The following is a 25,084-nucleotide window of genomic DNA, read 5'->3' on the forward strand; positions in this document are numbered from 1 at the left end:
TTGAAGTAGTTCCTATCATTGATTCTTGATGGTGTCTGAAGTACTTCTCTCATTATAATGCTTTTCTCATCACTTGTCTCATTCATGCCAATATAACCGAAATGCCTGATGATGATACCAGGGGCCGATGGGGAGTCCCCCTCGTCCTGTTGTGGGTAAATTGGAATAGGGCACTAAAACACCTGGATGTGTTGAGATAATGAGTTCTGTAATGGTTCTGACATTTCCGGGAGCTGAGAGTCCCCACTGGGGATATGAGAGAGGGAGATGGCAAGGTGATTATGGACCAATCAGCAGAGAGCGGGTAGAGAAAAGATCCTTTTAGTATTCATAAGAAAAACTATGGCACAGACATCTAAAACACATTCATTTATTCACAGCTCTCCTATACTCATGTTTTAATCTAGAGCACAGTCACTGACAAAACAGCACTAAAAAGCACCACTTTTGTAGTGCAATAATGCATTAATATGATATTCATTCAGTACCATGGTACTGTCGTAATCGTTTTTTTTTTAAGGCATAATAGAGGACCTACTGTAACCAATTATTTGCAAAATATATGCATAAAGTTCTTAATCAGTAGCAAAAAGAGTTTCACAGCCTTATGCCAAGCGAGAACATTTTTAAAGGGATAGTTCACCCGAAAATGAACATTGTCATCATTTACTCACCCTTTTTATTTTATTTTTTATTTAAGGTGACATTTTGGGGAAAATCCTGGTATGAATGAGGATGTGTGTTTGTTTTTGAATTCATTAATTACTATTACTACATTATAATACATTACATACATTACTATTCAAAAGTTTGGGGTCAGTAAGATTTATTTTAATAATATAAGAAGAAATTAATACTTTTCATTCAGCAAGGTGACGGTAAAGACATTTGTAATGTTTTTTAAAAAAAAGATTTTGATTTCAAATATATTATTTTCTTTTGAACTTTCTATTCATGAAAAACATGAAGCAGCACAACTGTTTTCAGCATTGATAATAAATGTTTCTTGAGCATCAAATCGTCATATTAGAATGTTTTCTGAAGGATCATGTGACACTGAAGACTGGAGTAATGATGCTGAAAATTCACCTTTGCCATCACATGAATAAATTACTGTACATTTGAAAACATATTCATATAGAAAGCAGTTCTTTTAAATTGTAATAGCATTTCACAATATTACTCATTTTACTGTAGTTCTGATCCAATAAATGCAGCATAAGAAGCTCAAGAGGCCATTAAAGAACCTTTAAGAATGTAAATGCTAGCTTTTTGTATGAGTTTTGTATGTTCACCTTAGAAACTAATTGTGTTTTTTTTTTTTTTTTTTTTTTTCTTTCTTTTATCTTCCTCAGTACGTTGAGACCATCAGCAGTAAACAGAGTGAGCTGGATACCTTCATTGCAGAGGGCTACAAAACTGCACTTTCAGAGGAACGTAGGAGATACTGTTTCCTGGTGGACCGTCAGTGTGCTGTGGCCAAGAACAGCAGTGCCTACCATGGCAAGGTGAGACCCAGATGCTTTTTCCTTTGCCGTACAAGATAGACAGCATCACCACAAATGTACTTTCACAGTCTCTCCTGTAATATGGCTGAAGACAGCAGCAGTTGCCATGGCAATCCCCAAAGATCACCCCTCACTACCGTCTCCATTGGGTACAGTTTGTTTGGGCTTATTGCAAAGATGAGATTTCTTCTCCCCTGCAATTGTCTGTGTTCCAAGAGTGCCTATGAAGTAATGCACGCCATTTCTGACATATCAATTTTCCGTAATAACAGAGCCACTTCCCCACGGTAAAACCACATCATGCTGCATGTAGAGCAGTTATTTAGATCTGCAGGTGGTCCCACCCCATATGCAATCAACTTAAATGCACCTTTTTACATCTGTATATTTGTGTGTGTGTGCTGGAGAGATGCTTGCACGTGGCTATTTTGTGTAATACTGTATATTATTGTATAACTTGCTCTGACTAAACCATAAACCCTGATCACGGACAAGACGTGTGGTGCTGTCTTCTGGGAACGTTGAAGCTGTAGGGAGGGGCGGAGAAAAGCCTTTCGTTTTCAAGAACATCCTGTCCAGTAGCTAATCAGTACGGAGGCGTGTGTGGGAAGAGTTCAGAAAGGGCGCGCTGAAGAGAGATAGAGAGAGAGAGAGCGAGTGTGGTAGAATCAGGAGCCGTGAGTGTGTTGTGTGCATGAGTCACCAGGAGTGGGCGGTAGGACGGAGACGAAGGCCCCTCACCCACACTGCAGTACTGTAAGTGGTCCGAGATGTGAGAGACCCATCAGCAGTTGCTCAGGATTGACAGTTAACTGTTATGATGTGAGGTGAATTACATGTTGAAAGGCTTGTGCTATGTTCAAATTTTGAAGCACAAAACAGAAGTCAAAAAGCTTTAGAGTCAAAACGGTGAAGGTGATCGGGCGGGACCCATTTCACAAGCAACTACCTGACCAGAGAACAACCTAACAACACACTGAAAAGTCCCCCAGAACACCCGAGCAACCATCCTGAACATCTTAACAATAGACTAAAACACTCAAAACACCTTAGCAAACACTCAGAACATTCTAGCAACACACTATAAACCATTTAGAACATCCTAGCAGCACACTAAAAGCCTGTCAGATCACCCTAGAAATCACTCAGAACAACCTAACAACGCACAAACAACCACCCGGAACACCGTAAAATAGCCCATAGCATCCTAGCAACACACCAAAAGCCAGAACACCCCAGCAATCACTCAGAACAACCTAACAACACACAAACAACCACTCTGAACACCCGGAAATGACCCAGAACCCCCTATCAATCACTCAGAACAACCTAACAACACACAAATAACTACTCTGAACACCCAGAAATGACCCAGAACCCCCTAGCAATCTCTCAGAACAACCTAACAACACACAAATAATCACTTGGAACACCCTAAAATGACCCAGAACACCCTAGCAATCTCTCAGAACAACCTAACAACACACAAATAATCACTTGGAACACCCTAAAATGACCCAGAACACCCTAGCAATTACTCAGAACAACCTAACAACACACAAATAATCACTTGGAACACCCTAAAATGACCCAGAACACCCTAGCAATCACTCAGAACAACCTAACAACACACAAATAATCACTTGGAACACCCTAAAATGACCCAGAACACCCCAGCAATCACTCAGAACAACCTAACAACACACAAACAACTACTCGGAACAACCTAAAATGACCAGAACATCCTAGCAACACACCAAAAGCCAGTCAGAACACCCTAGCAATTACTCAGAACAACCTAACAACACACAAACAACCACTCTGACCACCCTAAAATGACCCAAAACATCCTATCAATCACTCAGATCAACCTAACAACACACAAATAATCACTCTGAACACCCTAAAATGACCCAGAACATCCTAGCAGCACACCAAAAACCAGTCAGAACACCCTAGCAATTACTCAGAACAACATAACAACACACAAACAACTACTCTGAACACCCTAAAATGACCCAAAACATCCTAGCAATCACTCAGAACAACCTAACAACACACAAACAACTACTCTGAACACCCTAAAATGACCCAAAACATCCTAACAATCACTCAGAACAACCTAACAACACACAAACAACTACTCTGAACACCCTAAAATGACCCACAACATCCTAGCAACACAGAATACCCTATCAATCACCCGTATCACGTTAAAAACACTCAAAACACTTTAGCAACACACTACAATCCACTTAAACAGCCTAGCAATCACACAGAACACCTTAGCAACACAAACAACTATTAAGAACACCTTTAAAAAACACCCAGAACACCATAGCAACACACCAAAGACCACTCAGAACACTTTTGCAACACAATATAAACCACTTATAACACCATAGCAACCTAGCAATACAATAAAAATAACTCGGAACACCCTAGCAACACACCAAAGAACACTCAGAACACTTTTCTGACACATTCAATATCCAGAACACATTAGCAACACACAAAAAACCACTTAGAACACCCTAGCAACCACCCAGAACATCTTAGCAACACAATAAAAACAACTCAGAACACCCCAACCAATCACTAGAAACACCATAGCAACACATCCAAAACACTCTGATCACCTTAGCAACATGCAATAGATCATTTATACCACTTATACAACAACAATACCCTAGCAACAACATAGACCACTATAAAACCCATTGAGAATCACTCAGAACACCTCAGCAATCATAATTGAAACATCTAGGCAACCACTCACGTTTTCTTCTGAAAGTGTAAAAATCTAGTCACGATTCTGAAGTAGTAACAATAACTGTAGTAACTCTGGTGTTTTGGCAGAAACTGCAGTTACCATGTTAATTTTTTTACATGAGGAGCAAGTGTATTGTAAAGCCAACAGAGGACATCTGGCATCTCTCTCTCTCTCTCCCTTTTATTCACTCATTCAGATACATTTTAGCACACCATTTATGGACAAGCTTTTCCAATGCTATTCTAAACAATCCCTGTCTTTCCCATTTTGTTTGTAGGGTAAGGACTTGTTAACCCAGAAGATCCCAGTGTGGCAGCAGGCCTGTTCAGACCCCAACAAGCTGCCCGACAGGGCCATGCTGCTCGCCCAGCAGATGACCTCTGGATCAAGCACCCTCCTCTCCAGCCCTCTGCACTCCTCCAAGGGCAACCTGGTCATCTCAGATCCTATTCCTGGAGCACAACCGCTGCCCGTGCCCCCCGAACTAGCTGCCTTCATGGGCCACCAGGGGGTTAGTAAAGAAAACTTGCCATCTGTTTTACAACATAAAGCATTGATTGTTAGTCAGAATATACAAAATAGCATTTCAAGCCTTGCATATCCTGATGTGAAAAGTAAATGTTCATTTGCATACTGAAGCATTAGCTGAGCGTAGGATGATTCAACCTCTTTAAAACTCGTGTCTGCAGGCATGAGTTAGTCGAGTGGCCCCTCGCTAGAGCAGAACGCTCACACAATATTAATTCTGCCTCTACACCCATAATGCACTAATGCTCTATTGGTGCTGCTGCTCGAGTGATACTCGTATATCACAGAGCTTGTTTAGAAGTCTGTGGCCTTGTCTTCTGGTTTAAAACCCAGCCTTTTGTGTGCGTGTCTGGCAGTGGCCGTCTGATATTGATTTTTTTTTTTTTTTTTTTTTTTTTTTTTTTTTTTTGACGGCCAATGCCGCCGATATCACACTATTTAAAGGTGCAATAGTGATTCTCTACAGAAACATTTTTTGTTATACTGGTTGAAATCTCCTCATATCCTGATAGCAATCACTATGTCTAAATGTATTTTTATAAATGTATATCATCTGTGGAAGGCATAGAAACAAAACATTCATCCAATTATTATATTCAGTCCAAATGAAATAATACAATGTCCTACCTGCCTGTCAATGTATGTTTTTACATACCCTAATGCACCGTGTTCGTGCAGACATCATACGTCATCAGCATGTTTCATGCTATGCAGAGTTTATGTAGACAGACGTTAGTCACAGAGCACCGCAAACAAACAGCAGCCACGTTTTACAGTTCCTACTGAATCAAAACAATGAGCTTATGCTGCGTTTACACCATAACTACCGTAATTAAGAGATGGCAACCTGTGACATTCTAACTGGAGCTGTTCACGTCTTCAGACTCAGAATTATGCGTTTCCATGTCAAGAGTATCAACACCGAAATTAATCTGCAGCAGTCAGGTACAAGCTCTCTAAGTTGTTTACATTTATTATTATTATGTAATGTTACATGCTTTGAGACATGAGGTAGTTTAACGCCATCGCTTGTGACGCTTTGCCGAGAGCAGCTGTGCATGTGTGCCTTCATGTCTTTTGGAGGAGGTTTCTTGATTGTGTGTGTCTGTCCTCTCCTGTCCACATCCAATTCATATAGACTGACCATTAAGCACTGACTACGCACGTTTTTATGCAGTCTATAAATGCACACAGTATACGTTTTTGTATACCATTTGCTCAGGTCTGTCTAATAATGTAATGTAATAATGTAGAGGTCTTCAACCCTGCTTCTGGAGACCCACTGTCCACCCACAAGTTTAATTCCAACCTGCTTCAACACGCCTGAAGAGCTTGACTAGCTGGTTCAGGTGTGTTTGATTAAGGTTGGAGTTATGCTGCATTCAATTCAGTGTCGTAATTATGGTAAATAAAGCTCTGTATGCTTTTCAAATCACTCTCGTGTTACTTTGATGTCATACATCGATTAGTCAAACACACCTTAAATATGCAGTGGCCAAGTCAAAGCTCTCAGAACATTATGAGTTTACACATTTTAAGTACAAGTTCTACAAGCATGATAAGGCTTCTTACAGTTCAGAATCATTACGGTAATTACGACATGCCATAAACGCACCTTTCAAGTCAGGAGCAGGGTTGAAGAGCTATGTAATAATGTATTAGACTGTTAAACAGAGACAGTAAACTAAAGACCTGTTCACAATAAGAATGAAAATGATAAAGATATAGTTCTAAAAATCGTTCTGAAAATAAAAGTATAGCACTGTCCACAACACAGCAATAACGATAATGATATAGAGAAACAGTATCGTTGGGATCACTTTCAGAACAATTTTTTTTTTTCCAGCTGTTGAATGATAAAACTCTGACAGCCAATCAGAATCCTTTCTAACTTAAGGGCTCGCACATTTAAAATTGCAGCTGACATTGCAGTTGCGGAGAAGTTGATCACCGAAGTCCAGAAAAAGCCACCACTGTCACATGTCAGACCCCCTTTTCAAGGATACTTTAAAGAAAATGGATATATGGAAAACATACCCTCGGAATAAATTCTGAGAAGTATTAACGATGAGATCATTATGCCAAGCTAGCAAACAGTTTAACATAAAATTACCTCAGGAATCCAGTGCTAGTTTCAAAAAAAAAAAATAAAAGACTAGCCTTTGTTGTTTTTTTTTTGTTTTTTGTTTTATATAGCGCTTTTTACAATGCAGATTGTGTCAAAGCAGCTTTACATTGATAACTGGTACATAATTTTTGCTGCACAGCAGCTCTTCAAGAATAGTGTCAATGCAGGCAGATCAAAGCACTGTTGAATATCAAATGTCAATTCAAATGTCAAGTGTCCCCAACTAAGCAAGCCAAAGGCGACAGCGGCAAGGAAACCAAACTCCAACAGGTGACATCAGGTGGAAAACAAGTGGCAAATAGGTGTTAAAATGGAGAAAAAAACCTTGGGAGAAACCAGGCTTAGTCAGGGGGCCAGTTCTCCTCTGGCGAACAGTGCTTTGTTATGAATCAGGTTGCTATCATAAGTCTGATAGGATCGCAACAATCAAAGTATTTATTTCAGTTCCATCCAGTTGAGGATCGTATTCATCACACCAGTATGGACGGTTTGTTGAGGAACTGTGCTTTTTATTCCACTATATTGACTTTGTCAGCTAAATTCACTGTTGATTAGATCGATTACACTAGCTATTCACTCGAAACATAGCATTCTGAGGACATCTGCTGGTTAAAGCCGTGTAAGTGCAACAAGAACAGTAAAAACATGTTGTACACACTTTGAAACTGCAACGCATGAGCTTAGAATAAACAGACCATTATTGTTCGTTGGTGTGGACGCAAATATAGTTATCATTATAGTTATCGTTCTTGGTGTGAACGGGCCGCTCCGATGCTCAGGCACTGGCATTAACAGTGCTGTCAAAATAAAAGTCTCACACCAATGCCGATAATTAAAAAAGGCCAAATGTTGGCAGAGGCGATTATATTGGTCGACCATTAGTGTCTGGCATCGCTTACTTGGTGATATTTATGCTTGCAGCGGCTAATGGGTCCTGACGGCATGTCTCTGGTGAACGGGACGACGGGTGTGCATGGAGATGACTACTGGAACGAGGGAGGGGTCTCTCAAGGAAGACCGCCCTCCCCACAGAATCAATCTCAAACGCAGAGCCAGCCCCAGAGACAGGTCAGCGACGTCTATTCCAACACTCTGCCCGTCCGCAGGCCTCAGCCTGCTAAAAACAAGACCACTGTGGGTAAGAGAAACCAACCATTCCACACAGCCTTATGGACAAACAAAATGCTTTTGATTTTGAGAAAAGCTCGATAAAAATGGAAGGATTTATTTTTATTATTATTATTATTATTAATAGTTAATTCACTCTCTAGGAGAGACACGAACTCTGCCTAGGTCAAGTTCCATGGCGGCTGGTCTGGAGAAGAACGGACGCGCTCGTGTGCAGGCCATTTTCTCCCACGCCGCTGGTGACAACAGCACCCTGCTCAGCTTCACTGAAGGAGACATCATCACCCTGCTTGTGCCAGAGGCTCGGGATGGCTGGCACTATGGAGAGAATGAGAAAAACAAGATGTAAGCACTCAATGATTTATGTTGTACATTAGCAACAGAACTGAATGGAAACAGTACAAGTCTTTAATGAACCACACATCCCATGAAGCACTTCAGATGACATTGTTATAGTCGCTAGGGTTTCAGGGCCCCTTGAACTGTTCATCTCAGATTATTCTCCTGAGAAAAAGAGCCTAATAATCTCCCATGTGTGTCCTCCAGAGTTTCAAAAGAGTTCTCAATAATGTCTCAAAGTGCCCAGCATTTGACACGTTTCTATACGTTCTCTCACTACTTATATATTTGTATTTATTTAAATATTTTGAAATAAACAATGATTTATAGATCATATGCAAATAGTTAGGGTGATAAATTTGATTCATCTGTGATGAATGAGATTAAGGAAATGTCTCCATTTACTCTCCATTTAATCTTTTTTTTTTCATTTAAGCTTTTTCTTCTCATTGACATCATGGATGTCAAGTTTCTAAAGATAAGCTCTTTTCTTTCAGGCGTGGATGGTTTCCTTTTTCCTACACTCGAGTGCTGCCTGAAAGTGATGGCGATAAGTTACGAGTCAAGTAAGTTCCCTGAAATGGTATAAAATGTGTTTCTCTCTTTACATTTGCTATTAACATACTGTATGTTTCCAATGATCGGCTCATGATAAGAGTAAAATTCAGCAAAGAAATAATTAGATTATAATCGGTTCATTAAAACCATGCATTTGGAAGATGGATTTGACCACATTTAAAGGGTTAGTTCACCCAAAACTGAAATTTCTGTCATTAATTACTCACCGTCATGTCATCCCAAACCTGTAAGACCTTCGTTTGTCTTCGGAACACAAATTAAGATATTTTTGATGTAATCTGAGGGTATCTGATCCACACATAGGCAGCAACGACATTGCACCTTTTGAGGTCCAGAAAGGTATTAAAGACATCGATAAAATAGAAAATGTGATTACAGTGGTTCAACCATAATATTATGAAGCGACGAGAATACTTTTTGTGCGCAAAAACAAAACAAAAATAACAACTTTATTCAACAAATTCGTCTGTCCCCTGTCATACTGCTACGCTATTTTCGTTGCAGAGCTTCAGTGTTTAAGTCCGAACGGCAGCTCAGTATTAGCCGCCGTTCAGACATAAACACTGTTATTTTTATTTATTTATTTATTTTATTTTATTTTTTTGAGCACAAAAAGTATTCTCGTCGCTTCATAACATTAAGGTTGAACCACTGTAGTCACGTTGTAGTCCAGTAGCCCCGATGACTATTTTTTCGATGTCTTTAATACCTTTCTGGACCTCAAAAGGCGCAATGTTGTTGATGCCTATGTGTGGATCAGATACTCCGATTTCATCAATAATATCTTAATTCGAGTTCCGAAGACAAACGAAGATCTTACGGGTTTGGGACGACGTGAGAGTGAGTAATTAATGACAGAAATTTCATTTTTGGGTGAACTAATCCTTTAATGAAGGTGAAAAGGGAAATCTTTTTAACAGCTACGTAAGAAATATGAGGTTACACTAAAAATAAAAATTTTATATACAGTATGTCACTTTGACTGAGCAGTGGGCTGCAGGTTTGGGCTTTCTCTTTTTCTTCTCTGGCGATTTGAAAGACAACAGATATTGTTCTCTTGCGCTTTGATTAAATCACCTGATTTAATCAACAATATCTGATTAATCAAAAGATTTCATTGGAATACGGTTGGAATCTTGTTTGCTCATTTCTCTCCCGAAAGAAATCGCTTTAAAACCTTCCAGTTTCTTCACTTCTAATCACTATTAACATCCTTTACTGAGTTCATACAGAAAGGAAACACATTAAATTACCTTTTCACATTTAAATGACAGAAATAACTAAATAATTAACAAAACCTCATACCCCAAAACTTTGGGGTCAGTAAGATTTTTTTTTTTTAGTCTTTAATGTTTCTGAAAGAAGTTTTTTATGCCCACCAAGCTGCATTTATTTTTAAGGAAAATCAGTAAAAACTGTAATATTGTGAAATATTACAGTTTAAAATAATTGTTTTCTGTTTGTATGTATTATAAAATGTCATTTATTCCAGTGTGATCAAAGCTGTATTTTCAGCATCATTACTCCAGTCTTCAGTGTCACATGATCCTTCAGAGATCATTCTAATATAATGAATTGCTGCTCAAGAAACATTTTTTATTATCTATATTGAAAAACCGTGATCCAATTATTAGGATTGTTTGATGAATAGAAAATATTATAAACAAACGAACTTAATGATCAGTTTAATGCATCCTTGCTGAAAAAAAGTATTAATTTACAACCTGAATTCCGGAAATGTTGGGACGTTTTTTAAATTTGAATAAAATGAAAACTACAAGACTTTCAAATCACATGAGCCAATATTTTTTTCACAATAGAACATAGATAACATAAATGTTTAAACTGAGAAATTTTACAGTTTTTTTCCACTAAATGAGCTCATTTCAAATTTGATGGCTGCTACAGGTCTCAAAAAAGTTGGCATGGGGGCAACAAATGGCTGAAAAAGGAAGAAATTTTGAAAAGATTCAGCTGGGAGAACATCTATCAACTAATTGAGTTAACTGATATCAGGTCTGTAACATGATTAGCTATAAAAGGAAAATCTTAGAGAGGCAGAGTCTCTCAGAAGTAAAGATGGGCAGAGGCTCTCCAATCTGTGAAAGAGATCGTAAAAAGATTGTGGAATACTTTAAAAACAATGTTCCCCAACGTCAAATTGCAAATCTCATCATCTACAGTGCATAACATCATCAAAAGATTCAGAGAAACTGGAGAAATCTCTGTGCGTAAGGGACAAGGCCGAAGACCTTTATTGGATGCCCGTGGTCTTCAGGCCCTCAGACGACACTGCATCACTCATCGGCATGATTGTGTCAATGACATTACTAAATGGGCCCAGGAATACTTCCAGAAACCACTGTCGGTAAACACAATCCGCCGTGCCATCTGCAGATGCCAACTAAAGTGCTATTATGCAAAAAGGAAGCCATATGTGAACATGATCCAGAAGCGCCTGTGTCCTGTGGGCCAAGGCTCATTTAAAATGGACAAAATTGTTTCAAAAAACAATTTGACATTCTTGTTGTATATCACGGACGCTGTGTCCTCTGGGCTAAAAAGGAGTTATCAGCGTTCAGTTCAAAATCAGCATCTCTGATGGTATGGGGTTGCATAAGTGCATACGGTATGGGCAGCTTGCATGTTTTGAAAGGCACTATGAATGCTGAAAGGAATATAAAGGTTTTATAGCAACATACTGTAAGGTCCCCTCCAGATGATGTCTAATTCAGGGAAGGACTTGTGTATTTCAGCAGGACAATGCAAAAGATCTTTCACCTATAGAGAACATTTAGCGCATCATTAAATGAAAAATATGCCAAAGATGACCATGAACTCTTCAGCAGCTGGAATCCTATATCAGGCAAGAATGGGACCAAATTCCAACACCAAAACTCCAGAAACTCATAACCTCGATGCCCAGATGTCTTCAAACTGTTTTGAAAAGAAGAGGAGATGCTACAGGTCTATTTTGAGACCTGTAGCAGGCATCAAAAATTTGAAATGAGCTAATTTTGTGCATAAAATTGTAAAATTTCTCAGTTTAAACATTTGTTATGTTATCTATGTTCTGTTGTGAATAAAATAATGGTTCATGTGATTTGAAAGTTTTTTTTTTTTTTAGTTTTCATTTTATTCAAATGTAAAAAAAAACATCCCAACATTTCTGGAAATCGGGTTGTATTTATTTATTTATTTATTTATTTTAAATCTTACATAACCCCAACTTTTGAGCAATAGTGTGTGTAACTGACGATTTTCATTTTGCAATTATAATCTACTGGAGAGGCATTTGAATAAAGGTGTAAATGCAATCCAGTGAAAAACTATCCGGATACAAAAACACATTAATGGCAGGTGTAAAGATGACTGATTGACTGAACTTCATCCTGTAGTCTTCACCATGGGAAGAGCAGCAGCACAGGAAACTTGCTGGAGCGAGAGGACATGTCTTTGCCCATGCCTGACTATGGTCTGACTGCCCGACTGTTGGCACAGAGCCTAACACAGACTCGACCACGTCCCTACAGCATGGCAGGCTTCGCACAGGTACACACACACACATGTTAGCATTAGACAGGAAGCTCTCACTGATGTCTCCTCTCTAGAGAATGTTTCTCTATAATTCTCTTTAAACTCTGCTCAGAGTGTAAACTTTGTCAGCTCTTCTTTAATCTGTTCTCTAAAGCTTACTAATGCTGTGGGTATCTCTTAACATGCATGATTTTCAAATTAAAAGGATAGTTCATCCCAAAATGAAATTTCTGTCATCATTTATTCATGCTCGTGTTGTTCCAAACTAATTTCTGTCTTCTGCGGAACACAAAAGCTGTTTCGAAGATCTTCACTTTTCCATAAACGGCAAAAGCATGTTGATTAGGGGCAAAAAAATGTGATTCATATGATTTGTGTACATCAGTACAAATCTATCAAATCTCATTCACGTTTCAGCATATTCAGCATATTCAGGGAAAAACAACATTTTTGAGTTTGACAGTCGCCGGTCACATTCGGCTTTCATTGTAGGAAAATACAATTGGAACGTTATGAAAAAGGTATCCTTCCCTTTGGAGCGAGTAATTGATGACAGGATTAGTATTTTTGTGTGAACTGTCCCTTTAATACACTTTGTGGATGCACGCTTGGATATTTTCCCTTTAAGCTGGAAATAAGCCTCTAAGCCGCACTGAAATGTTGTTTTTTACGAATTCCAGCCAGCGCTAGAGGATTATGACAGTCAGTTTGCCACAAGGTAAGATCGGCTCTTAACGAACAGAAATGACACTTGATAAAGAATCAGTCTTATGAATGTTTATCCCAAAATGTCAAAACTGTACTGCTAATTATAAACCTCTATTAGTGAATAGTAGTTAATATCTGTATTTTTCCCTTTCTTAGCTCTTGCTTGCTTATGCTAAATGTGCAATGTAGTGCTGATATTTGTTGGGAGACCAACACTGTTTTATCTGAGAATTGTAAATGGTTTGACAAGAGAAGGTTGTGTGTCTGTCTGTCTGTTTTTGTGAGTGGAGCGAATGAGCTGTTGGATTGTGAAATGCATCGTTGTTGACCTCATTGTAACCTCACTGTGTGTGTGATCCATTAAGGTCAGGATCAGAGCTGCTCACAGTCTGTGTGCCCTGAAGTCATTGTCTCTAGGAGCCTTTAGTTGAGTTGACAATTAAAAACAGACTTCTATTGACTCTATTTACAGCAGGTAATAGTTCAATACCGTCCCGCAGTTTATAGAAACAAACAAAAGCTGTGTACAGTAACGCACTTACAATAGAAACAAGTTCATTCGGAAGGGTTTAAAAGTAGAAATGTGAAGCTTGCATTTTTTTTAAGCAGTACTGTTTCAAGTGGATAAACTTCTGGTTATACATTACTCATGTTGGCATATTTGTCTCTATATAACAGCCCTTTCAGGTAGCAAAATTTACTAGGTTTTCTAGTTTTTGTTGTTGTTTTATATGGTCATGATAAGAATTTTTTATGAATTATAAAGAATCAAATGGGGCCTGGTGATTAAAAACAAACAACACTATCTTAAAGGATTAGTTTATTTCCTGATAATTTAGTCACCCCCATATCATCCAAGATGTTCATGTCTTTCTTTCTTGAGTGGAAAAGAAATTAAGGTTTTTGAGGAAAACATTCCATGATTTTTCTCCATATAGTGGACTTCAGTGGCTACCAACGGGTTGAAGGTCCAAATTGCAGTTTCAATGCAGCTTCAAAGAGCTCTACATGATCCCAGTCGAGGAATAAGGGTCTTGTCTAGTGAAACGATTGGCCATTTTCTAAAAAAAAATTATAATAATTATATACTTTTTAACCACAAATGTGGTTAAAAAGGTCACGTGTGATGTAGGCGGAAGTACTGAGCAAGTGTTTACAAAGCGAACATGTGAAGACTAAGTCAAATGGACTTTACTAAAGAAAAAGGTAATTTTGGACAATTTTGGAGTTGGAGGAGAAAATGAAAAGTTTTTCTCCCCCTTACGGTACTTCCGCCTACATCACGGGTGACCTTTCCGATGTGATTACGTAATGTGTGGCGCATCGCAGAGCTAGTGCAAGATGAGCATTTGTGATTAACCCTTTGATGCACAAGCTATGAAAACCCCTTCTAATGCACAACATGGGTCAAAAATGACCCGTATTCATTTCCTATGTAATTTCAATAACGGTTGAGTGTTTCTTTGCTGAATCTTTAAAAGAAATGTATTTTATCATTCATTTATTCCAGGTATTCCTTAAATATCTTGTTTTTGATTGTCAAAAATCATTGTTCATTTTTTTCTGTCTTACTTTATAAACAAACATAGTTTTTGTATGTCTACATCAATTTTACACACATGGGTCAAAAATGACCCGTATTCATTTCCTATGTTATTTCAATCATGACTGAGTGTTTCTTTGCTGAATCTTTGAAAGAAATATATTTTGTCATTTATTTATTCCAGGTATTCCTTAAATATCTTGATTTTGATTGTCAAAAATCATTATGTTCATTTTTTCTTTCTTACTTTATAAACAAACACAGTTTTTGTATGTCTACATCAATTTTACACACATGGGTCAAAAATGACCCATATTCATTTCCTGTTATTTCAATCATAACTGAGTGTTTCTTTGCTGAATCTTTGAAAGAAATGTATTTTGTCATTTATTTATTCCAGGTATTCATTAAATATCTTGTTTTTGATTTTCTACAAATAATTAAATAAATAAATGATAAAATACATTTCTTTGAAAGATTCAGCAAAGAAACACTCAACCATGATTGAAATTACATAGGAAATGAATACGGGTCATTTTTGACCCATGTTGTGCATTAGAAGGGTAGTGATACAAAAATTATTTTTATTCAAAAAATAAGAAAGAAAAAATGAAAATGAGGATTTGTGATGACCAAAAACAAGTTAATTGAGGAATACCTGGAATACTGAATGATGAAATTAATTTCTTGCAAAGATATAGAAAATAAAAACTCAGCTGGGTCATTTTTGACCCATGTTGTGCATCAAAGGGTTAAATAGTATATTTTTAGTAAGTAAATGTTTCTTTTTTTTAGAAAATGACCAATTGTTTCTCTAGACAAGACCCTTATTCCTCGTCTGGGATCATGTAGAGCCCTTTGAAGCTGCACTGAAACTGTAATTTGAACCTTCCACCCGTTGAACCCCATTGAAGTCCGCTATATGGAGAAAAATCCTGGAATGTTTTCCTCAAAAACCTTAATTTCTTTTCGACTGAAGAACGAAAGACATAAACATCTGGATGACATGGGGGTAAATTATCAGGAAATTTTAATTCTGAAGTGAACTAATCCTTTAAACTGGATCCTAAAATAAACCGGGAGCAAAAGAAGAGAGACTAGGATTGAGGTATATGGTCATATTTTTTGGCCGATGTCAACAGCCTAGCAGCAGCATTCTGGACCATCTGAAGGTGAGAAAGTGAAGATTGAGGAAGGTCAAAATAGAGGGAGTTACATTAGCCTGTTCGTGAGGTAATAAAACAGTGAATTTGTAGCCATACTTTTGGAAAGGTATCTGTAAACTATAGCATTTATTCCAGCGCAGTGCCCTGCCTCATAAATGTCAAATGTAAGTGCATTACTGTAAACACGATTTGACGACAACAGTCAAAAGATTGTTGTTGTAGATGAAGCTTAAAGCGTTAGTTCATCCAAAAATGAAAAGTCTGTCATTAAATACTAAAAACCCTCATGTCGTTCCACACCCGTAAGACCATCTTCAGAACACAAATTAAGATGTTTTTGATAAAATCCGAGAACTCTTTTACCCCTCCATTGATAGCAGTTTAATTACCACTTTCCAGGCAAAGAAGGCTACTAAAGACATTGTTAAAATAGTCAACGTGTGACTGCAGTGATTCAACCTTAATGTTATGAAGTGATGAGAATACTTTTTGTGCACAAAAACAAAACAAAAATAAGGACTTTGTTCAACAATTTCTTCTCTAACCTCTCATTCTCCTATGCAGTTTGCGTTGCAACGCTTCCTGGTTCTACTTCAGGACGCCGGCTCGGTATTGGCCGACTCTGTACATGTGAGCACCACCATGAAAGCATGTAATGCTGATGCAGGAGCCGACCAATAATGACTCGGCGTTCTGACGCAGAACCTGGAAGCACTGCACTGTCTATACAAAGTCAACAGCGTAGGAGACTAACAGAGAAGAGGAGAAATTGACCCTTCGCAAAGACCCGCCCCCCTTAGTTACTGTTGCTTTGTCCGACAACCCGTGGCGCTGTCACGCCACATGCAGTGAAAAATACATCGCGGACACTGATAACACGTCGATAGACAAGACAGAACAGGTTACTTATGATATTAAACAAAGTCCCAGCTTTCAAACTGTGTAGTTTTTAAAGAAATTTAAACAATAAAGTGGCTCTTTAATGTGTCGTGACAGATTGCTGTAGTGCCTCAGCTCAAGAGGCTCGTGAACCAATCATCTCTTCCTACTAGTTCATTTATAGCATCAAATAAACATGAATGAACATGAGAATGAATGTTTTTTAAAATGCAGAAAGATGTCAATATACACAATTTTTCAACTTTAACTCCACCGAGGTTAATCTTCTAACTCCTGACTGCTTTGCCGGACAAAATGGCGGATTCGACGTTATGATTGGTTAGGTCGCTTGTCAATCAAACTCCCGGCGAAGGGTCAATTGTTAAAGTCGTTTTTGTTTTGTTTTTGCGCACAAAAAAGGTATTCTTGTTGCTTCATAACATTAAGGTCAAACCACTGTAGTCACTTCGACTATTTTAACGATGTCTTTACTTCTTTTCTGGACCTGGAAAGTCGTAATTATGGAGGGGTCAGAGGGCTCTTGAGTTTAATCAAAAAGATCTTAATTTGTGTTCCGAAGATGAACGAAGGTTTTACTGGTTTGGAACGACGTGAGGGTGAGTAATTAATGACATAAATTTCATTTTTGGGTGAACTAACCCTTTAAATTGTATTTCAGCCGAATTGTTTTTTGGCAAAATAAAGATAGGTTTAATATGAAACTTGACCTGACCTTTTACCAATTTTAATCCTTTTGTCAGATGTCCTGTGGCACATTTCTTAACTGAAGTTGGCAGTGTAGTTTGATGCTAGACAGGTTAAACCCCCTTAGGTTGAGGAAAAATCCCCCTACAGCCTTCACTCCTGCCCATTTGTGGCTGTCTTGTCTTTTCTTCATTTCTCTCTGAATGTGTCCGACCTGGCAAGCTTCCTTCTCTCTTTGTTCCACAGTTCCGATGGCAAATTGATTTCGACAGTGTGAACACAGACAGACTATCAGACACAGATCCGGATAGCACAGGGGCCACGCCCCTACTTCCCTTAGCCCCTCCCCCTCTTAAGCTCTGCCTCCACACACTCCTCCTCCAATGGAAGGGGCCAGTCTCATCCCTCCTTTCTGTCCTCTCTTCCTCCCTGCGTCTTGCCGGGGCGATAGTGGTGGTCGCGTGTGGTGGGTCGGGGGGGAACTCTGAGAAGAACGACCGGAACGCAGTCCAACTGCTCGCCTCGCTGCTTTACGGACTCTGATTCGCCTGTAGTGACGCCGCTATGACATCGCTGTGGACTCCAAAGAGACTGCTTACCACTTCCCGTCTTTCATGCATGAGCACAAGTTTTGCTATGTGGTTGTTTTTTAAAATGACATCCTCATGTAAAAGTGCCAAAAGCAAATTTAGTCTTTTGGAGCAGCTCTCCTCATTCTGAAGCTCTTGCTGAGTGTTTTTTCTAAGCAGATGTGATGGGAGCCTCATGCCTAATGAGGAATGTTTTTTTGTTTTGTTTTTTTAAATTCTTCTTTGTGGTTTAGTTGTGCAGAGTGTACTCTCTCTCTGTGTGTGTTTTTGAAGAGCATTTGCGTTTTGTGAATCCCTCATGTATTACCTGGTGCTCCTCTGGTCCAGAGGCTGTGTCGCTTTGTGCCGCAACAAACAGCAGCTTAGATTTTCCTCCGATTCACCGACGAAATTGGAATGATTGGAAGGAAAATTGAAATTTTCCCTCATTAAACAAGTGCCAAATGAGAGTGGACCTACGAAACTAGAGTGAAGGTCGCATGAGCTTCAAAACACTCGGGTGGGACTGTGCCGATCGCCCAGACCGGCACGTGTCCGCTCACCCTACATGCATGAAAGAAAAGTGCTCTGAGCAGAAACCTTTACCCCAAAAAATACCCCATTATCCTGCCTCAGACACCTTAAAGTATGGGATCAGAATAGTATTATAATGAATATTTTGACGTTATGATTCACAAATGTGACCTAATTCACATAGGTGTTAACCAATTTAGATTTTGACAAATGAATGGATTAGTGTGGGGATGTTTGACTTTTTTTTTTTTTTTTTTTTTTTTTTTTTCCAAAAATACCAAAATTAACTTTTTTGGTTTAAAAAAAAAAAAAAAAAAGTAATCAAAATGGTGTTTATTTTGAATTTATTCTCTTTTTTTAATCAAGTACATCCACTTCAGCCAATCAAATGTGAGTTAGATTTCAATACTGTGGGCAATGCTGATGTGCGTCATGTGAAAGGGCCTTCCAAATTTATGCCTTTGTGAACATGATTTTTTTTTTTTTTTTTAAATATCAATTAGGTTATATATTTTGTGAATATATTCATTTGAGCCTATCCTGAGCCCATATTGAAGTGCCACCAGCCCATGTCTTTAAAACATTCCCATTGTAGTATGTTTCCGTGCAGTTTTAGGATGCTGACTGACAGATCCTCTGGAGCTGTGGTGTAGTCCTCGCTGTGTTGATGTTCTTTTGTTTCTTCTTTGTTTTTTTCTTGGAAAATAGACAAACTAGGAAAAATGCACAAGAAATCAGTGTAACAATCACAATATGCATGCTGAGGAGGAACTTAGTGAACATTGACCTTGAATGTATGGTGACTTTTTACGAAAAGAATAAATAAATATCTATATATTAATAAAACTTTTGTTCAAATGAGCTTTTGATGATTTTTAATTTGTCATCTTGAATTTACACGTTTCTGCAATTAAAAAACACACCTTGAGCTTTAATGGGTGCTGCACACCTTCAGCCAACTAAGCAGTTATTTATTGTGATATTTATTTAGTTTTATGATGTTATTATTTAAAAAAAAAAAAAAAAAAAAAAAAATATATATATATATATATATATATATATATATATATATATATATATATATATATATATATATATAATACACACAGTACTGTGCAAAAGTCTTAGGCCACCATTAGATGTTGTGGTCCCACTTTATATTAAGTGGCCTTAACTACTATGTACTTACATTTAAATTAATCATTTAATACACTGCACTTATTATGTACATACATGTTTTTACATTGTACTTATAGTTTAAAAACACCTGCATGTAATTACATCTGTAATTAATTTCTGTAATTACATTTATAATTACACTGTTGACCCATCCCTTAACCCTTACCCATACCCTTAAACCTACCCATACTACCAAAGCTTTCCCTAACCTTACCCGTATACCACCTCAATTGCTGCAAATGTGTTTTGCAATTCAATATGAACCTAATAAGTACATTGTACTTATTTTTTGTTGTAAGTACATAGTAGTTAAGGCCACTTAATATAAAGTGGGACCGATGTTGTTTTAGCAATGGTATAATGACCTTATATAATTATTTCTCAGTCTCTTTATTAGAACATAACCAGAAAATACAGTAAATTTGTATGCAGCATTAAAAAAACTGAAGTGGTAAGTATTTAGTGACCTCCCCTTTCACTTGAGCAATAGCAGGTGCTTGGCTCTCTTAAACCTAAATGGGATGGAAAAGGACTGGAAGTTCAAGAAAACTTTCAAAATATGATGAGAAGTTTCTCAGTTTCCTCTTTGAGTAGGGTGACCAGACGACCAGACGTTTTTCATGGGACAGCCGCATATTTCAACTCTATTTTTAGTGTCCCGACTTGAGAAAAAAATAGCGTTTGTCCCGTATTTCAACTTTACTAAAATTGCATTATCCCAGACAGCGCGCGCTCAGTTTTCCTTGTGCCTGAATGGTCAAATGCACACATAGTTGTCAAAAAGTCCATCGTGTGGAGTATTTCACATAAATGCAGTAGGTTATGGCTTAAGTAGACGTAAACAGCTGGGTGAAAACCGGATGTGTGTCAGTATATTACCTCCATACATTTGGTCTTAAAGGGACAGTAGCCTAATTAAATATTTGTCTGTCATTAATGTTATTCAAACAACAAAAGATGTTAAATAAATGTATTCATAGTAAATAAACCTACTGTATCTGAAAATCTGTTTATTTAATTTGCATCTCTATCGTATTTGTCGTATTGTTTGTAAAGTTATTTTTTTAAATAATAATTATATGTAAGCAAAAAGGTATGAGAGGCTGTGCTGTATCGTGAATAAGTCATGGCTGAAGGGTGTTGTTAGACACGATGCGAAGCGGAGTGCCTGCAACCCCTTCAGCTGTGACTTATTCATGATACAGCACTAGCCTCGAGTACCTTATTGCTTTTATAAAACGGTTACCACACAATACAATATTAAAGCCAAAAATATGTATCAATGCAAGTTTCATGAATGCCTTCCTTCTGCCGGAAAAATTAGTCCCTGACCGTGAACAGCAACAGAAGTTTCATTATTAGGCCATTAGATGGCGGCAATGATTGTCTTTATGAGTGTGTCAGTCAGTAGCAAAGACGTTTACATTGAAAATACTGAATTGTTGTGAACACGGAACAAGACGAAACTGACAAATGCTTTGACTAGCGCTGTCAGTCATGGGAAAACCCCTTAACTGTTAAAAGGACAAGATACTACATCGGACATTTAAACGGATTTTTTATTATGAACATAGGACTGACCTGAAGGAAAATGCTAAATCTGAATGCAGATGATAAACTCGCTCACTCCATCTCTCTCTCACAATACTCTTCTACATAATACAGTAAGCTTCAATGAACAACATCAACTGAGAACAAACAGTTTAAGAGTGTTTTCTGTGGGGTGTTTAAGGGTGTTGTGTAGTGATACACAGAACCGTTGGGTGAAGCGGTCATAGTTGTGTTTTATCGTGAATAAAACACAGCTATTGACCAATCAGAATCAAGGACAGGAACTAACCATTTTATAAAATGTCTCATATCATGGTCATATTGCCCACCCCTTGCTCACTCGTCCCATATTCCACCGTGAGAAATCTGGTCACCCTATCTTTGAGAAACTGGAAGAAGTCCAGGAGGTCACCCTAAATACTGATTTTTTTTTTTTTTACATTTTATGTACATATTTCCTGTATATTCTGTTTGTAAAGAGACTGAAAAATAAATATGGATGGTCATTAAAACATTGCTAAAACAACAAAGCTGGCGGTGGCCTAAGACTTTTGCGCAGTACTGTGTGTACAATGTAAATATAAAATGTACTGTACATGGCATGAACAATTTCGGGCCATTAATGGCTAATCTTGCACCCTGAGTTTATTCTTCAATTTCTTGGCTTTCTCACTTGCACCCACACACCATCAAGACGAGGTCGTCCACAAACAAAATCCAGATGAGGTTACGTTGCCGTCCTTGGAGAGCAAGGCTTTAATCCGACATTTCACGAACCTGAAGAGCACACAGTTCTAATCTAGCGTAATGTTTGTGTGTTTGTGCATCATGACGTTGTGTCTGTATGAATCCGTGACCTGTCCTTGTATTTCTGTGGCTGTGCTTGCCTGCTCGCCTTTTTTCTTCTACCTTATCTTCTAAGATCTGATCTATTTGAAATGTACGTGTCAGTTTTCTAAGCATGCATTTTATTTCAAGAACTGAAGGGATTTGATATTTAAATGTGCTCTTCAAGAGTTCTTTGTTCTTTCCATACACATCTCTTTACTAATCGGACCTCCTAATCAAACTGCTACGGGCAGACCTTTCATTTTGCACTATGTTTTGAACCCATGTCATTTCTAGAAGTGCGTTATTTACTCATCTACGAACATAAGACTGTGACGTCATCCATGACCAGTCTAAACGCGCCATGTCACAGAGCGAGTAACCTACAGTACGGCCATCGTACGCAGCACTAACAGTCATGTGAATGCGGTGGAAATGTAGCCATGCATAGCTGAGCTGAGATCTCAGGTACAAACCCCTGGACTCTCTTTACCTTCCAGTTTGGGTCCTGAATTGTCCCGGTTCTGAGTGTTGCAGGACCTCCGTAAGTCACCTGCCTCCATCGCTGCTCAGCCAAACCAATCATGCCCTTTGTTTTATTCTTTTGTTTTGGTTTGTTTTCGACTCTCATTCGCTGTTGGGCTTAAACGGGCAGTAGGGCTTCACAACTGTTTCGTCTCATGCCGCCACCTGCCTCTCTGGTTGGTCCTTGGCTTTTTGTGTGTGAGCTGTAGTTCGTATCAGCCAGAGAGGTCATAGGTTGCCAGGAAATGGTGTTGGCGCTGGAGGTAACCCTGAATCTAACTCTTGCATGCCTCTATCAATGCTGACAGAAGTAACTATGTCTTGTTCCATTTGCATGCCTGCTCCAAACACCCTTCATAGACTCCTCTCCAGATACCTGTTCATAAGTATATGTCAAATGAATCACCGTACGCCTTTCAGCAGTACTTTCCTTCTGTATCCCAAATCAAAGTGCAGTAGACGTTAAGATGTTTTTGTGTCGTAGAGTTCAGTGGGTCACTAGCACGGGCCGTGATGTGGGCGTACTGACCGTGTTTGTTCTCCACCCCCTCTCTATCTAGTGACCGTTCCCTGGAGCTCTACTTCAGGCCAAGCATCATGGACGACCGATCCGCTCCTCTCTACTACTAGAGGGGCCGCGCTGTGGCCTGTGCGCTATACCGCCCTCTTCTGTTCTGTCTGTGTCATTGCAACAGCATGTGGAGGCAGAGCACATGCATTTACCCACAGGGCATGGAGCTTGTTGTGCCCTGAAAGGATTAGAGTAATGATCTTAACTCTGTAGCTACATAATTATCGGTATTTGTAACCACCAATTCACGTATTTCAAAAGGTAACAGCTTTTCTAAAGGGGTTTCTTCATGTTAACAAACTGAATGTGTTTTTTTGTTTTTTTTTTTGGAGGGAATGTGCACGCCTGACTGTTTAAATATGAGATATTTTACTTGAATGAATGTGAAAATGTAAGAAAAGTGAGTAATTCGTAGATATTATTTCTATAAATGCAGTTCTATAGGGAAGCCTTTCTTTTTCTGTCTGTTATAAACATTTTTGTGGCACATGCCTCTAACACTCATTTCAGAAAGCTGATGAAACCTCTTCGCAGGGGTCTTGATATTAATATTAAACAGACCACCATGCTTTGCTAATGTTTTAGTGATGCCTCTGTGAATTCTCTGTCTATGCAGAGATCTGTACAGTGTATTAGATGCAATATATAGTGCAATTTCTCATGCAAGCAGCACTGACACAGGAACTGTGCCTTTTCCTGCTGTTTTGAGCTTAATGCGATTCTGATTATCTGTAACTCCACTGGTGTAAGTAAAGGGATTTGCTTTTATGTGATATTTTGTTGTTCCATTTAATTTTTGTACTATTTTTTGCTTCTACTGTACTTTTTTTTCCTTAGAAATTTCAATGACTGTTATAGATTTAAGAGGGTTTCTTTGTTTATTTTGCTTTTCCACATACTGAGCAATACTGCTTATTAAATATCAAAAATAGACTTGCTGCGTAATAGTGAAAATATTAAATTGCAGGTTCTGTAAATATATCTTTTGGTTCGTTTCTGCTTGAGAGAAAAAGCCATTATGTACAGTATATACAACCTTTGAAATGACTTCATGTTACAGGAAAGATACAAAATCAGGTAGATTAGATGCTGATATGAACTGCATGTTTTATAATAGGGCGTCTACTGTGGATTGTTTGAGGAAGGTGGGAATGTTGTGTGATTCTTCAATGGAGAGATTTTGTCTGATCAACTTTAAAACCCAATTTTGTTTTTGTTTTGGCTTTTCTGTTTATTCCTATTTATGGAGAACTGCAAATGTATGTGCACATTCTTGTCTTTTCTGAAATAAAAAAAAAGCAAATGAAAACTGATCACTAACACGCTTTCAGCTTATATTCAGATTACAATAGGGTCCAAATGACTGAGATCTCATTGAAAATGTGGCTTTTTTTTTTTATCTTTCAACCTGGAAATGATTGCTTTTCTTCGACCGAAGCTCAAGCTACTTTTTGGATCATCTCAAAACATGCTGGAAAACTTCAGTTCAAGTGATACTGTTGTTAAAGCAAAAGAAGGATGCACCAAATACTAAGACATTCTGATAGTCATAGTAATTTTCATTTCTGAACAATTTATGTATTAAAGGGTTAGTTCACCCAAAAATGAAAATCCTGTCATTTATTACTCACCTTCATGTCGTTCCACACCCGTAAGACTTTCGTTCATCTTCAAGAGTACAAATTAAGATATTTTTGATAAAAAATAGTGTGAGGCCTGTATTGACAGCAAGATAATTAACACTTTCAGATGCCCAGAAAGCTACTAAAGACATATTTAAAACAGTCCATGTGACTACAGTGGTTC

At 38.2% G+C, this 25,084-nt stretch overlaps 1 protein-coding gene across 10 annotated transcripts in view; it reads left to right on the forward strand.

Moving 5' to 3' along the window:
- baiap2a (BAR/IMD domain containing adaptor protein 2a) overlaps nucleotides 1-24,591 on the forward strand; it is a 132,827-nt gene extending 108,236 nt beyond the window's left edge. For 2 of the 10 annotated variants that reach the window (XM_048183001.1, XM_048183040.1), the window contains 7 exons: nucleotides 1,356-1,508; nucleotides 4,559-4,792; nucleotides 7,859-8,075; nucleotides 8,209-8,410; nucleotides 8,902-8,970; nucleotides 12,382-12,535; nucleotides 17,768-19,544. In XM_048183001.1, coding sequence (XP_048038958.1) covers nucleotides 1,356-1,508; nucleotides 4,559-4,792; nucleotides 7,859-8,075; nucleotides 8,209-8,410; nucleotides 8,902-8,970; nucleotides 12,382-12,535; nucleotides 17,768-18,064 — 1,326 coding nt within the window. In that variant the 3' untranslated portion in view covers nucleotides 18,065-19,544. Of the gene's footprint in view, nucleotides 1-1,355; nucleotides 1,509-4,558; nucleotides 4,793-7,858; nucleotides 8,076-8,208; nucleotides 8,411-8,901; nucleotides 8,971-12,381; nucleotides 12,536-13,200; nucleotides 13,239-17,767; nucleotides 19,545-22,682 lie in introns of those variants that run through there. The other 8 variants (XM_048183033.1, XM_048183009.1, XM_048183016.1 and 5 more) reach the window with 8 other exon arrangements.
- The last annotated feature ends 493 nt before the right edge of the window (nucleotides 24,592-25,084 follow it).

The sequence above is a fragment of the Megalobrama amblycephala genome, linkage group LG1 (assembly GCF_018812025.1).
Source record: "Megalobrama amblycephala isolate DHTTF-2021 linkage group LG1, ASM1881202v1, whole genome shotgun sequence".
Classification (NCBI taxonomy): domain Eukaryota; kingdom Metazoa; phylum Chordata; class Actinopteri; order Cypriniformes; family Xenocyprididae; genus Megalobrama; species Megalobrama amblycephala.